Source organism: Lepidochelys kempii, chromosome 1, assembly GCF_965140265.1.
Source record: "Lepidochelys kempii isolate rLepKem1 chromosome 1, rLepKem1.hap2, whole genome shotgun sequence".
NCBI lineage: Eukaryota > Metazoa > Chordata > Testudines > Cheloniidae > Lepidochelys > Lepidochelys kempii.
The window spans coordinates 122,113,498-122,129,033 of record NC_133256.1 but is presented as its reverse complement, the minus strand read 5'-3'; the positions used below and the strand labels follow the sequence as shown (position 1 = coordinate 122,129,033).

Here is a 15,536-nt window from a genome sequence, read left to right as displayed (position 1 = left end):
AGATCAAAGTAACTTGATAATGGTGTGTAAGTACCTTGGTGGGGAGAAAATACCAAGTCCTAAAGGGCTCTTTAACCTAGCAGAAAAAGGCAAAACAAGAACCAATAGCTGGAAGTTAGTCAGACAAATTCAAATTAGATATAAGGTGCATTCCACTGGGAGCGCATCTTCAGTTGTTTGACCACTATGATCCCAAATCCTTTTCAGGGTCACTGTCTTGCTGGATACAGTTCCATGTGTTCTCCCATCCCCCTGCCCCCTGCCTTCTGTAGACTTGGCTTGCATTCCTTGCATGAAAGATGCTACTAGAAAAAAAGTTGTACAAAGCTCTACAATTATATTCATCCTCAGTGAGCCAGTGAGGGACTTGATATCTACATCAACTTTTCCCTCTTGTTCCACTCCACATCTCACCCCACTATCTGCTGTTTTGGTAAAGGGGAAACTATTTCTGCTCCATATGATTTTATCCACTTAACTAGATTTTTTATCAGCTGATTTCAGCAAGCTAATAGATGTGTATGTGATAACTATTGAAATAATTAGCCTTGACTGCTCAAAGGTTTTCACCTTTTTTCTTTTTTTTTTTTTTTTTATATATATATATATACACACACACACATCTCAGGTATCCTGGAATTTTTCCACCATCAGCTGAAGGACATTGTCGAATATGCAGAACTGAAGACTGTGTGTTTCCAGAATTTGCGGGAAGTGGGAAATGCTGTGCTCTTCTGTCTACTCATCGAACAGAGTCTGGTAGGTGCTTAGGAAGTTACTCTAACACCATATGTATCTAAAAACATTCTTCAAAAATCAGTCATTGATGCCTTAAGTGAAAACTACAGACATAACGTTGGAAAGTTTTCTGCAATTGCAGAAAAATCTCCCTTTAGAAAAAATATCTTCTGGGTGCAGAAACATTGGTGAGTTCTCTCTTACAGCCTTGCAAAGCTCAGACTCGGTACCAATGTATGGACATAGTTGAATGCTGAGGACAACAGTGCCAGCTCCACTTCTTTCTCAGCTCCCCTTGCTGTCCAGTTTATGGGTGGTTGGGGATGGGTCTGTGCATCCTGAAGGTTGGGGTGGGTCTATGCATCTTAACTTCACAAGCAAAGGTAAATTGCCACAGTGGTAGCAGATGGAAACGGAGAAGGTAGGGAATACCAGTCCTAGAATAAAAGTGCGAAATAATCAGAAGAGAGCTTTGGCTCACAAACAAGGAGTACCCTCTCTTTGTCTACATAATATAAGCCCCTCTACTTAAAATTAAAATGTAATCATGACTGTATGGTTTATATTATCTTCTGCTAGCACTAATCACACAAGCTATTGAAATTGTATGTAAAAATCCAAGAGCCTAAAAGAACACATTTGGTAAAACTCTTTGCCTCATGTTTTGTTGTTAGATCTGGTACATCATTTTTGCCGTGAAACATGGCATAGTCTGCTTAAGAGAGTATGTAGTCCCCATAGCTTGAGACATTTACCACTTGACTGGGGAAAAAATGTAGAACACCTACTGCTTTGCACAGTCCTGCATTAGCAGTGGGAGTGGACTAGGCTTGAAAGGTTTTTCCCATCTCTAACATCTGCAATTCTAGTGGACATTTTGAAATAAACTCATTTAGGGAAAGTAGAAATTTAAATCCTTGTTTCTCCATATACTGTCAATCATACCTCAGGTGTTAAAGCCATTGCTCTTCCTATGTGGGTTATTGAATGTCCGTGAGATGGCACTACACCAACCATGAATTTGTGCATGCCCCCTTGGAACTCCATGTGATGGAAGAGTGCATCTGAAAATATTGTACCAGTGAAAACAGATACAACTTCCAAATCCCATCTGTACTAAGTTGGCTGTCTGTGGTTGCAATATTTTCAATACACTGTTCTCTATACCATATAGTAATCTTCTTATCCTGTGCTCCAGGTTTTGCTTAGTGTTTTTTGGAGGAAGGCAGTAATTAGTTCTCTCTGTATGGGTACTTCTGGTCTCTTATTGTCATAAAATCTGAGTGCCTCTCAGGTATCTAAAAAGAGGAATAACAATGTACTGGATTTGTATTCCATGATTCATGTATAGAAACTAATGTGGCACATAAGGTGGTCTTCAGGTTGTTGACGGCTTGAAATGGATACATCCTACTTATTTCTGTTTTAAAATTCTTGAATTTCTGTTAAATTCCCATACCCCTGTGTGGAGGGGACAGATTGGTAGGGGAAAGGGAGATCACATATGGAATATTCCGTTTGTTCTTTAAACTCAGAGTTTGTGTAACAAATGACTAGATGACAAAGAAAATGAGGGAGCTGTTTTTTTCTCTTTAGAAACATAAACATTAGCATATCAAGAATTTATGTGGCTCTATATTTAACTGAAGAACAGAGTGAACTGGCACAACAGACTTCATCAATGAGCTTCTAGATGTTCTTAAGTACACAATGTAACACAACATCACTATTAAGTACTAGCTGAGGGTCAGGCAGTATATCTGCCAAGGCTGCAATAGCAACTCAAACACATTTTTATTTTTATATTTTAAATTGCCAGAGGATGTTGTGAAGGCTAAAGCTATATAACAGGATTCAAAAAAGAACTAAATAAGTTCAGGGAGGATAAGGGTCCATCAATGGCTATTACTAGGATGGGCACAGATGCAACCTCATGCTCTGAATATCCATAGCCTCTGTTTGCCAGAAACTTGGAATTGGCGACAGAGGATGGCTCACTCAATGATTACCTGTTCTGTTCATTCCCTCTGGGGCACCTGCCATTGGCCACAGACGGAAGACAGGATACTGGGGGCTGGATGGACCAGTGGTCTGACCCAGTATGTCCTCCTTATGCTCTTAGATAATGTACAATGGGCTGTATGGTGTGGGAGCTAAGGAGATCTGGGCCAAAGACTTGCTGTGTGACCAAGTCTCTCTCTCTCTTTTTGCTTCAGTTTTCCCTGTCTGTAAAATAAGGATACACAGGGATGTTGTGAGGTTAAATTATGTGCTGCTTTGTGACCCTCAGGTGGATACAAGGCAGTATAAAGGGGGGAAGTGGCACAGGTGGCGACGCCTCTAGTTTAATGTGTGTGACACTTCCCATTATAAGACCTTGTTCTTCTTTGAGTGCTTGCTGATTTCCATTCCACGTTAGTGTGCGCACGCTGTGTGCGCAGTCGCTGCAGATCTTTCCCTCAGCGGTATCCGTCAGGCTGGCTCTAGTACCCTCTGGTGCCATGCGCCAGTATAAGGGCCCTAGGCGGCCCCGTGCCCTCTCAGTTCCTTCTTTACCGCCTGTGACCGCCACTGGAACAACTTCCCTTGCCTTGGCCAGGCATTCGTGGGTGGTTCTGTTGTTCTGTTCTTTCACGAGTTTAGTTACCTTCAGTTTATCTCTTCTAGTAGTAGTGTTATACACGTAGACCCCCACTTGCTTAGAAGAACATCCTCTGCCCTTGGGGCCTGGCATGCCCCAGTATCTGGGCTTCAAACCCTGCGCCTCCTGAGGCATGCCCATGCCGGTGAGTGACCTGCACTCCAGGTGTCTGAAGTGTCTGGGGGAGGCTCACATACGAGAACGTTGCCAGATCTGCTGCCAGTTCAAGCCTCATATGAAAAAGGACAGGCGGGCTAAGCTAAGGTACATCCTGATGGAAGCTGCACTCAGACCAAAGTCCGAGCCAAGCCGGTCGGACTCTGCGCTGAGTACCTCAGCATTAGTGTGGAGTGCTATTCCAGCAGCGACTCCTGTATGCCGGCAAGCAGCACCGTCGACTCCACCCTGCTCATAAGTCCAGTGCAGCACCATCCTCGGACACCGGGTGAACGTTGTGGTGCCAGTGGGACGCGGTGCTGTCCGCCCCAGAGACATTTGCAGCAGTCAGGGACCTAATGGCTCTCCTGGTTCCGCAGACCCCAGCGGAGCAAGTTCTGGCACCGGTGAGGTCATCAAGCAGAAGGAAGCATATTGCCCCAAGCTCCTATCCAGCACTGATACCAACCTGCTGATGTTAGCGAAGACTTCCTGCTCCAGCGCTGTTCCCTGGACCCTCGGCTCTGGCTGACGGAAGCGAGGGGTACCATCCCCCAGGGTCCTCTCGAGCCAACTTGTCCTCAGAGTCAGAGGTGGAGTCCTGCACCCAACCGAGGGACCAATAGCAGTACCCAACCTACGGTCCATCTGATCCCGGTGGGGGTGCTCCTCCAGGCGCCTGGCCCAGTGGGCAGTGATCAGTGCCAGACCAATGGCCTTTTTGGAATCTATTGGATATCCCCCCGGTATCAGGACCGCCTTCCAGTCGTTTGTACTTGGTGGCGTCTGAGAGAAGGGCCGCTCTGTCAAAATTCAAGGACTCTCTGCCACAGGAATCCAGACAGGAATTCTCCGCCCTGATGGAGAAAGGGAAGACTAGCCAGGGCCTCCCTTCAGGCTTCCCTTGACATAGCTGATAGAATAAAGGCATCAGCAGTGGTCATGCAAAGCTGCTCTTGACTCCAACCCTCAGGACGATCACTCGAGGTTCAGCAGCCCATTCAGGACCTTCCGTTTGAGCTTCCCTCTTCTCTGAACAGACAGATGCGGAGTTCCCTGGCCTGACAGATTCTAGAGCCACCATCAGTGGCCCCTGGGCTTCTATGCCCCTGCATCTTAGCGAAAGCACCCTGGTCTGCTTCCCGGCTCTGTCTCGCCAAGACCCGTTTAAGAAACGAGGCAGGGGTTAAGAGCACGTGCCACAGCCACCTTTCACCTCTACCTCATTACTGGGCTCTCACAGACCTCCACAAGGTCCCAAGCAGAATTTTTTTGAAGGGGCACACTTGAGGGGTGTTCTATCAGTTCCCATACCAAATCCTGCCCCTTCCCCCGCCCCTTGTTTCCAGACAACTCTCCTATTTCAGCCTGGTGTGGTCCCGTATCACATCAGGCCACTGGGTGCTGAGAACAGTGGGAAAAGATTGCAGGTCCCCTCCCCAGTCTTCCTCGCCAGGCCTTATGCAGTCAGCTCCTCGGCACCCTGAGTCATCAAAGCACTCACTTTGACGAGACACTCGAGGTCAATATCGCAATCCCCTCTGCACTAGATCCAGCGACCCCCATTTTCCAACCACCTTTCTTATGTCCTGGACGCCTGGACCCAAATCACCTAAGACCACTGGGTTTTCAGCACAATTCCTGTCCACCCCACCTTTCCATCCCCCCTCCCTGTCCCTCTTCAGAGACCCATCTGATGGAGCAAGAAGTCCACTAACTCCTTCGGGTGGGAGCTGAGAAGGAGGTTGCCTTTCACTTGAGAGGAAAGAGGTTCTATTCCTGCTGCTTCCTAATTCCAAAAGCCAAAGCAGGTCTAAAGACTCATTTTAGACTCATTTGGCCTCGACTACTACAACATTCAGATAGTCCATTCAAAATGCTACTGCTAAGATCTTCCTGGCTCTTTGTTCTGACCACAGCACCCCTCTCTTGAATCCCTCCTCTGGTTCCTTTTTCACCTCTCCAACTCATATAAGCCTCTTGTCTCTACCTTTGCAACATAGCCCCATCCTAACTAGCTGATTGCACCCCCCCGCCATTGCTCTGGCAGCATTCCCAGCCTTTACCACCCAGCAGTCAACCTTCCCCATAAGCACCTTCATGCTACCCACATTGCCCTTTATGCATGGGGGAACAGCTCCCTGATGCTATCCATACAGCTCTCCTTAGGCTAACCTTTGCCATGATGACTATGTTGTTGTCTGCCTATCAGCAGGCAAGGATGTTATGACTGTCCCTCTTCTCCTTCTTTTTTCCTGCTCCCTTACTCTAATTTCCCCACTTATTGCCATTCTTCTACGCCCATTAAAAATGCAAAACCTGTCACTAACAAAGCTGTGCCAGTTCTTCATCGAATGCATTTGTTTGTAGGTTTTTGTGAGGGAAGGAGGGCAAGGAGAGATCCAAGGCGCCCCGGTGTGTGCAACGTACTTGACCTACAGAAGCAACAACTGTGTGTGACACCCTCTAGTGTCCCGGAGCCCTACTCTTCATGTGCTTGTGTCTTTCTTAGATTGTAAGACTTCTGGGCAGGGATTACCTCTTACCTATGTGTCCAGTGCTCAGAAGTACCATGGGGCTCCAGTCCCAATTAGGCCTTTGAGTGCTACCACAATATAAATGTGTACTACTGCTACTAATTAGATTGACTGACTGTTAGAGAATTTTACTCACTGTGGGTAAATGATTTAATTTCTTTGGAAAAGGGCCAGTTCCTTGTGTTTGATTGAAATAAGTCATGGAACATGAAATCGTCTCTCCTCTCTGGGGATTGTTAAAACCATTAATGTTAATGAAAAATAAAAATGAAAACATACTATTTCTCAAGTTTGGTTCTGAAGAGGCCTCAGATGAGTCTAGCTCTTATCTCAGGTTCTGCTCTTGGCTGTTTCATACACTGAGAACATACAGGGATTTCCAGAAGCAAACACATCCAACTTTATGGATATTTTTTAATATTTGTGAAACAATTTTATTTTTTTTATTCCTTATAGTTTAAAGATTTGAAATGTTCCATGCTGGGCCCCCTCTCTCCCATGCCATTAGTTTTCTGCATCTGAGACTTTTTTTCTGGGAGACATGTTTCTGGGTGATAATGGGTTATGGGAACAGTGTTGGTAAAAATAAAAACATAACTCACTGCTTTGTTCACATTTGTGTGTGTCTACACAGGAGCCGTCTGCCACTTTAACACAGAACTTCGTCATTCTGCATTCGTCTTTTCAATAAATAGCCTCTGTCCTTTAAGAACTGCCAACCTCTGGGTGGGTAGAGTTGCTGTAAATCTTTGTGAATCCAAGGTAACCTGCAAAAGCCAAATTGCTGCTAAGTACTTCTGTGAAAAGGGAGCCAAAAGCAGCATGTGTTTGTTCTAACTGTAGATGCTTGGTGCCCTCTGGTGTCAGCCGCTATTTGTTTTAGAATGTCAGCATGGTTTTAGAAGCAGATTTTGGTGCCCTTGACATGCTGTTGTTTTTTAACTCCTAAATGCTTCTTGTTTCTTTTTGTTCTAGTCGCTAGAGGAAGTTTGTGACCTGTTGCATGCTGCACCGTTCCAGAATATACTACCAAGGGTTCATGTCAAAGGTATGGGCTGGACGAGCATTTGTTCTCCAGCAGTATTACCCCCGATGTTGCTTCCTTGTTGGTGAATTCATCATTCTGAAACTTTCTTTACACAAGAACTATTCATTTGCAACGACAGCAAATTCCTGAGTATCTGCAAGCCTGAAAATTGTACAGGACACAGAAAAGCAGGAGGCCTAAGCCTATAATCAGGGCCTCTGGGGGTGGGGTGATCGAGAATGCTCTGTGCAGCACACTGGTGATATGCCCACCGCTGCCTCATCCCCACTTGGTGATGAGGTTGGAGAATGCTGGACTTGCTATGAGGTCCCATCCTTCATATCAGCCTTGGCTTGTAGGTGTGCAAAATAAACTTGGGGATGGGGAGGGTTAGGGCTAGATCCTGCAAGGTGCTGAGTACTGTCTCACTGATCCAGCAAAGCACAACCACATGCGTGATTGCCACAGACTTTTCACATGCTTAAATGGTTTGCTGAATTACCTTGCAGGATTTGTTCCTTCAAGTCTGTCTTCTTTTCTCCCCTTCCTGACTGCTGGAAGGTGAGCTGCTTCCGTTCCCCATTTTATCCTTCTACCGCTCTTTCTTTTTTTTTTTTTGGGTGGTCCTCTTTTCCTACTTCTGCCCCACTGCCAGCAGCAGCAGATCTATCTATGCCTCTGCTCATAGGATTCACATACATAACAAAGTGAAAGAGCCTGATCAGATTTATTGCAGTTACTCAAGTCCCTGTAGACAGCCATTTGACTAACCAGAGCATTGCAAATTTTGTTCACCCAATCACCAGAGAACATTTCCTACTCACTAGTGGTGAGTGTTGGGGTTTTTTGTTGGTTTTTTTTTTTAATCTTTCCATATATAAAACACCTTCAGTATAACCCCATCCTCTGAAGGCAAGTATTTTGCATGTGATAAGGGTGATTTTAATTGTCTAAGTATGCATGGGGGTCAAAGTATGTTATAGACAGCATAAGAGCCTTATTTTGAGGGCAGAAATGAGTTGATAACAAAATGAGTTTCACTGCTAGTTTTTGCCTGTATAGTTAGTTTCTTTAAACTTGAATGTATAATGTAACATTGTTAAAGGAATAAACCTGTCAGTGGATACTATGCATCAAATAAAATGCATACTGAAGAAAAAGCAAGCCATTTTGAATGAAATTACCCATCAAAGGAACAAGTTACACAGCTCCTACTGTGACAAAAATAAACTGCAATAAAACCACGAATTTCTGTACAGCAATGTTCTTTGTTTATAAAGTGAAGTCACCTAACTTTAAAGGATAACGTGGGTTGTTTTTTTTTCTCTCTTTCAGAGGGTGAAAGACTTGATGCTAAAATGAAAAGACTAGAATCAAAATATGCTCCACTCCATCTTGTTCCTCTGATTGAAAGATTAGGAACACCCCAGGTAATGTCCTACGTTTTGTGCCCCAGACATTTTATGCAGAAATATCAGTGCACAAGAAACCTGAGACCCTTACAATATCAGTAGCCATGTCAGAATTACAAATGTCACACAAAAATTGTTCACACAATGGGGCCTCTAGTAAATCCATGGATTCAGTAAAGTTGGTCAGCAGCTTGTGTGCACAGGTGGCTTATTGTCTGAATGTTTGGGACAGTGCAGAGGTGACATTTTAGGTTTTGGGAGAGGATTAAAGTGTTAATTTCCATGCACACTATTGTAATATAATGTGTAAAGCAAAGGATTTGCACCCAAGGGGCTCCCAGTTCAAATTCCACCAAAAGCAACTGATTTTCTCTGTGACCTTTTAAAAAAGTCATTTGTTCTCTTGTGATTCAGTGAACAAATTGGATAAAATCAGAACCTTTTTGGAAACCAGCTGTTCTATTTGATCTGAGCTTTCCTGGAAAATTCATTACCAACAGAGAACATTCTTCCTCCTCAATGCCTTGTCAGTGAGCTGCTCTTGCTGTCCAGAGGCCATTCTCCTCTGTGTCCTTGTAGAGTGTGTTTCATTCCCCATTTGCTTCAACAGCTGACTCCTTGTACTTGAGAGATAGGGATTTGGGGGGCCAAAAGGGAATGATGTCAAGTATAGAGTTCAGACTACCTTTAGCACTCTGGGTAGAGTTAGGTGAACTGTGCTGAGCAAGCAACAGTCCCTACCGCAGAGAACTTACAATGGGAGGGCATAAGCTGGTACAATATAGAGAGAGCAAGTATTGATTATAAATCTCAGTTTACTACAGTGGTACAGATCTCTTCATGCTCACTTTGAAGCACATCAGCCTCTGATAGCAGCAGGCCAGGGAATCAGCAATGTGAGGGAGGGACCATTACCTGGGCCTGCCAGCGGACAACAGAACACACCAATTTTTGTCTTCTGACTCATTTCAGTTAAAAAAAGCAACCAAACAAAAACCAACCTTGCAAACCATGGCGCAGTACAGCAGCATCTGACCTTTCCACTCAGAAAGGTTTTCTGGCTTCCATCTTTCACTTGACCCTTGACTCCAGGAGACCTTAAAAGCACTGGTTCAAAAAGAAGAGTCAAAACTAGTGACCCAGCTAGAAATATACTTTTGTTTAAACAACTCAGTCTGAATTCACTTGAATGAATCTGCTCCAAGGCGAAGTGCCGAACTGGAATTGGGGCATGCAGGTAAACTGTTTTACAGCACTCTTGGAGTGTGTCTACACAGCAAATTAAAACCCACGGCTGGCCCGTGTCAGCCGACTTGGGCTCACAGGGCTCGGGCTGTGGGGCTGTTTCACTGCGGTGTAGACGTCTGGGTGGAAGGGCCCCAGAGCTTTGCTCCAGCCCGAGCCCAGAAGTCTACACAGCTATGAAACTGCCCTGCAGCCTGAGCCCCAGAAGTTGGCTGGCACAGGCATCTTGCTGTGGGGTTTTCTTTGCTGTGTTTTCAGATCAGCATAACACCCTAATAGAGCTTCGTCCTGCGCTAATATAAGGTTTTCAGACAAACCACACCTCCCCCATAACTAATCTGAAATGCTGTTTCATTTACTTTTTATTTCGTCCTCTCAATCTTAGCAAATTGCAATAGCAAGGGAAGGAGATTTGCTGACCAAGGAACGCCTCTGCTGCGGCCTATCCATGTTTGAGGTCATCTTGACCAGGATTCGGACCTTCCTAGATGACCCAATCTGGCGTGGCCCCCTTCCCAGCAATGGTGTGATGCATGTGGATGAATGTGTGGAATTTCACCGTCTCTGGAGTGCGATGCAGTTTGTATACTGCATTCCTGTGGGAACACACGAGTTTACTGTGGAGTATGTATCGTAGGCTTCCAATTATGCACTTGTTTGCAACAGAACTTTATTGTATTTCCCAGCTAGAAGTGGGGATACAAAACATAATGCTGGTGTTCATATTTCTGACATAGCTCAGTGAGGCAAGCCCAGAACAAAGAACAAGGGATTGAGAGGGCCTATTAGCACAGGAACACAGATGTTAATTGTATCTTTTAAAAATCATGTATTTTAAATACGTTGGTACATAATAGAAGGTCCCATAAGGAAGAGATCCTAGCGTACACCTCTCAACACCAGTGATGCTTACCCCACTACATTTGCTGAATTTAAGTAAAATAACTTTTATAAGCAATTTATCAGGTACTTGCTTATTTTCTGTGGGTTAGCAGCAGGAATGAGAATTCAGAAGTTAGTGTCCTGCAATCTTCAATTCTTTAGTTCTTTGCATTATGTTTGTCAGTTTTCAGAGGGAAAGATTGAGCTATCATTTGCCTGTCATTGGCCAGTTGTTGATGGGAAGTCTTAGGACATTGCTCCCCTTAATCCACAGGGACCAAATAAATGTGGTGGTATGGCATTGCCAGTTTGTTCTGTTGGTTAATGTGACAGTAGCACTGCTGCAGAGGAATGGGAGCAAATATTTTTGGAAGAACTTAAAATTGGATAAAGATTTTCAGCATTTCTAGTGCTTGCAGTTTCTAAATATTGTTCATTTAATAGAGAATGATCCTAAATGAGAGGGTTTTAAACCTCAGCCTGGAAAACATCTTATGCATGGTTTTTAGACTCCTATTTTTTGAAGAGAAAATGTCCGATGACTCAATAGTTCATGCTAACTGGTTCTTGGGAGTTTTAGGTGAAATATACAATTTTCATAGACTTTGTACTCTATTACAGACAGTGCTTCGGAGATGGGCTGCACTGGGCTGGCTGTATGATCATTGTGCTTTTGGGACAGCAGCGTCGCTTTGATGTTTTGGATTTCTGCTACCATTTACTGAAAGTACAAAAGCATGATGGCAAAGATGAGGTCATCAAGAATGTGGTATGTTGAAAATATTGGTTTTGTACTCATTTGCAATGACTTGTCGGAAAAAACTGGAATTATTTGCATGGAGCTGCATGGTATCTGTAACCATCACCGTTTAAAGTGGAGTCAAAGCCCAAGATTATGCAGTAGAGCATTTGCTAATAGCACTCTATGTTAGGGTTGGCATTTTAATTGAGCCAACCTTTACCTTTCATTATGACATGGGTTTTCTTACATTTAATGAAACAGATGATGCCATCTAGATGCACATATGTACCTTTAGAACAGGGCAAGTCCTACTGAAGTTCTAATCCCCATCTCCAAGGACTATTTCAGGAATTCTGATAAGCAGAGTGGATCTTTAAAAACAAAATTTTAAGTGGTTTTTTGCATCGACCACTGGTTGGAAAACATTCATAACTTATCCAGACCACACCCCACCACTGGGGCAGACTTAAGAGAGTTGGCACTATTTCCTCTTTCCATTACATAAGGTGGCCATACTGGGTCAAACCACTGGTCCATCCAGCCCCCAGTATCCTGTCTTCTGACAGTGGCCAATGCCAGGTGCCCCAGAGGGAATGAACAGAACAGGTAATCATTGAGTGAGCCATCCTCTGTCGCCAATTCCAAGTTTCTGGCAAACAGATACTAGGGACACCATCCCTGCAAATCCTGGTTAATAGCCATAAATGGACCTATCCTCTAGGAACTTACCTAGTTCTTTTTTTAACCCTGTTATAGTTTTGCCAGAGGATGTTGTGAAGGCCAAGGAGTTCCACATGTTGACTGTGCATGGTGTGAAGAAATACTTCCATTTGTTTGTTTGAAATCTGCTGCCTATTAATTTAGTGACCCTTAGTTTTTATTATGAGGAGTAAATAACACTTCCTTATTTACTTTCTCCACATCAGTCATGATTTTATCGACCTCTATCATATCCCCCCCTTAGTCTTCTCTTTCCCAAGCTGAAAAGTCCCAGTCTTATTAATCACTCCTCATATGGAAGCTGTTCCATGCCCCTAATCATTTTTGTTGCTCTTTTCTGTACTTTTTCCAGTTTCAATATATCATTTTTGAGATGGGGCAACCTAATCTGCACACAGTATTCAAGATGTGGGCACACCATGGATTTATATAGAGGCAATATGATATTTTCTGTCTTATTATCTATCCCTTTCTTAATGATTCCCAACGTTGTTGGCTTTTTTCACTGCCGCTGCACATTGCTTGGATGTTTTCAGAGAACTATCCACAATGACTCCAAGATCTCTTTCTTGTGTGGTAACAGCTAATTTAGACCCCATTGTTTTATATGTATAGTTGGGATTATGTTTTCCAACATGCATTACTTTGCATTTATCAACATAGAATTTCATCTGCCATTTTGTTGCCCAGTCATGCAGTTTTGTGAGATCCCTTGTAATTCATCACAGCCTGCAGTCCCTGAATAGTTTTGAATCATCTGCAAATTTTGCCGCCTCACTGTTTACCCCTTTTTCCAGATCATTTATGACTATGTTGAACAGTACTGGTCCCAGTACAGATCCCTGGGGGACACCACTATTTACCTCTTGCCATTCTGAAACTGACCATTTATTCCTACCCTTTGTTTTCTATCTTTTAACCAGTTACTGATCCAGGAGAGGACCTTTCCTCTTATCCCATAACAGCTTACTTTGCATAAGAGCCTTTGGTGAGGGACCTTGTCAAAGGCTTCCTGAAAATCTAAGTACACTATATCCACTGGATCCCCCTTGTCCACCTGCTTGTTGATAGCCCTCAAAAAATTCTAGTAGATTGGTGAGGCATGATTTCCCTTTACAAAAAACAAGTTGACTCTTCCTCAACAAATCGTATTAATCTATGTGTGACAATTCTGTTCTTTAATATAGTTTCAACCAATTTGCCCATTACTGAAGTTAGGCTTATTGGCCTGTAATTGTCAGGCTCACCTGTGGAGCCTTTAATTAAAATTGGCGTCACATTAGTTATCCTACAATCATCTGGTACAGAAGCTGATTTACATAACTCTTGGGTGAATACCGTCTGGTGCTGCTGGCATATTACTCTTTAATTTATCAATTTGTTCCAAAACTTCTCTAATGACACCTCAATCTGGGACAGTTCCTCAGATTTGTCACCTAAAAAGAATGACTCAGGTTTGGGACTCTCCCTCACATCCTCAGCTGTTAAGACCGATGCAAAGAATTCATTTAGTTTCTCTGCAATGGCCTTATCCTCTCTGAGTGCTCCTTTAGCATCTTGATCATCCAGTGGCCCCATTGGTTATTTAGCAGGCTTTTGGCTTCTGATGTACTTAAAATTTTTTTTGCTGTTACTTTTTGAGTCCTTGGCTAGCGGTTCTTCAAATTCTTTTTTGGCCTTCCTAAATATATTTTTACATTTCACTTGCCAGAATTTATGCTCTGTTCTATTTTCCTCAATAGGATTTAACTTCCACTTTTTAAAGGATGCCTTTTTGCCTCTAACTGCTTCTTTTACTTTGTTGTTTAGCCACAGTGGCACTTTTTTGGTCCTCTCTGTTTTTTAATTTGAGCCTCGATTATGGTGTCTTTAAAAAGTTTCCTTGCAGGGATTTCACTTTTTGCACTGTACCTTTTAATTTTTGTTTAACTAACTTCCTCAGTTTTGTGTAGCTCCCCTTTCTGAAATTAAATGTTACCATAGTAGGCTGCTGGGGTGTCCCCCTCCTCCACTCCCCCCAGGGATGTTAAATTTTATTAGATTATGGTCACTATTACTAAGCAGTTCAGCTATATTCACCTCCTCGACCGGATCCTATGTTTCACATAGGACTAAATCAAGAATTGCCTCTCCTCTGGTGGTTCCAGGACTAGCTGCTCCAAGAAGCAGTCATTTAAGGTGTCAAGAAACTTTCTCATACTTATGGCCAGACTGGTTCATGAGGTGCTGAATTGGCAGAAGTCTGCTGGGTTGAGGCAGTTGCTCTCCTTGGTTTTATCAAAGGCTGGTTCTGATTTTTTTATCTCAAAGCTTCTTTTCTGAATGTATGTTTTTGACATTGCAGCCTTTGAAGAAAATGGTTGAGAGAATTCGCAAATTCCAGATCCTGAACAATGAGATAATTACTATTTTGGACAAATATATGAAGTCTGGTGATGGAGAAGGTACACCCGTGGAACATGTGCGCTGCTTCCAGCCCCCTATCCATCAGTCTCTGGCTAGCAACTAAGCGTGGAGAGACATCCTTGCTTTTTACTTTAGTGGCAGTACTTTTTCACCTAGTTAAGCTCTAAGCTTAAGAGGAGGAAAACCCTTGTAAGGAATATACCCTAATCTGTATTTCATTATTTCCTGTGCCTTTTGAAGGGTGGTGCTTTGTCATCTTCAGTCTCCAAGCACAATAATTGTATACAGTCCATACTTATTTTTCTAGACTAAAATTTTATATACTTTGATAAAAAGCCTGCAATGTAAAGAAAAAGGCTTAGTGTCTTACAAACCCCTCTGCATCCCTCACCTGCTGTGATCATTTTAGACTGGATTGGTTCAAACTGGTTTTCCCTCATCTGTCAAAATATGAGTCAGGGTGGTTAAAAAAACATGAGGTTGTTTTGGGTTTTTTGTAGAAACATTTAAAAAAATTGACTGTAATTGTTTATGTATTAGAAAAGCATTAATTGCTTGCTTAGTCTTTATAAAAAGAAGGTTCCTGCGGGTGCTTTGTGAATAATTTTTTTCCTTGGCAAAATTAAATTGCATTGTGTGATTAGTGATTATGGAAATAAAGGCTAATTAATTAAAATTCTCACTTTTTAAGCAGTGATTCTTTGGGGGTGGTTGATACTCACTACATTAAACTAATTATTTTAAAAGTTCTAGCACAGTGGGGGGTCTGTTCACTCTTCCTTTTGAAAACTTGTATCATACAGAACTCATTTTCTGGTTTGAGGTTATTAAAAATGAAAAAGTTTTCTTTACAAGTTGAGGTTAAGCAATCCCTGTTTAAAATGATCTTTTGAAAGGGATCCTTGCATACACTGAACTGTTGTAGCCTATATCATCACACTTAGCTTTAATGATACTAATCATTACTATAGGGGAGAATATTTAAATTATATTATGTGACCCCTGCTTCAGTAAGTTTGTAAAACTTCTT

The 15,536-nt window shown here is 42.8% G+C and overlaps 1 protein-coding gene across 4 annotated transcripts in view; it reads left to right on the top strand.

The window, feature by feature from the left end:
- Positions 1 to 15,185, top strand: part of CYFIP1 (cytoplasmic FMR1 interacting protein 1) — a 131,065-nt gene extending 115,880 nt beyond the window's left edge. For 3 of the 4 annotated variants that reach the window (XM_073353192.1, XM_073353183.1, XM_073353210.1), the window contains 6 exons: positions 629 to 759; positions 7,048 to 7,120; positions 8,435 to 8,529; positions 10,142 to 10,380; positions 11,260 to 11,407; positions 14,445 to 15,185. In XM_073353192.1, coding sequence (XP_073209293.1) covers positions 629 to 759; positions 7,048 to 7,120; positions 8,435 to 8,529; positions 10,142 to 10,380; positions 11,260 to 11,407; positions 14,445 to 14,609 — 851 coding nt within the window. In that variant the 3' untranslated portion in view covers positions 14,610 to 15,185. Of the gene's footprint in view, positions 1 to 628; positions 760 to 6,706; positions 7,024 to 7,047; positions 7,121 to 8,434; positions 8,530 to 10,141; positions 10,381 to 11,259; positions 11,408 to 14,444 lie in introns of those variants that run through there. The other variant, XM_073353199.1, reaches the window with a different exon arrangement.
- The last annotated feature ends 351 nt before the right edge of the window (positions 15,186 to 15,536 follow it).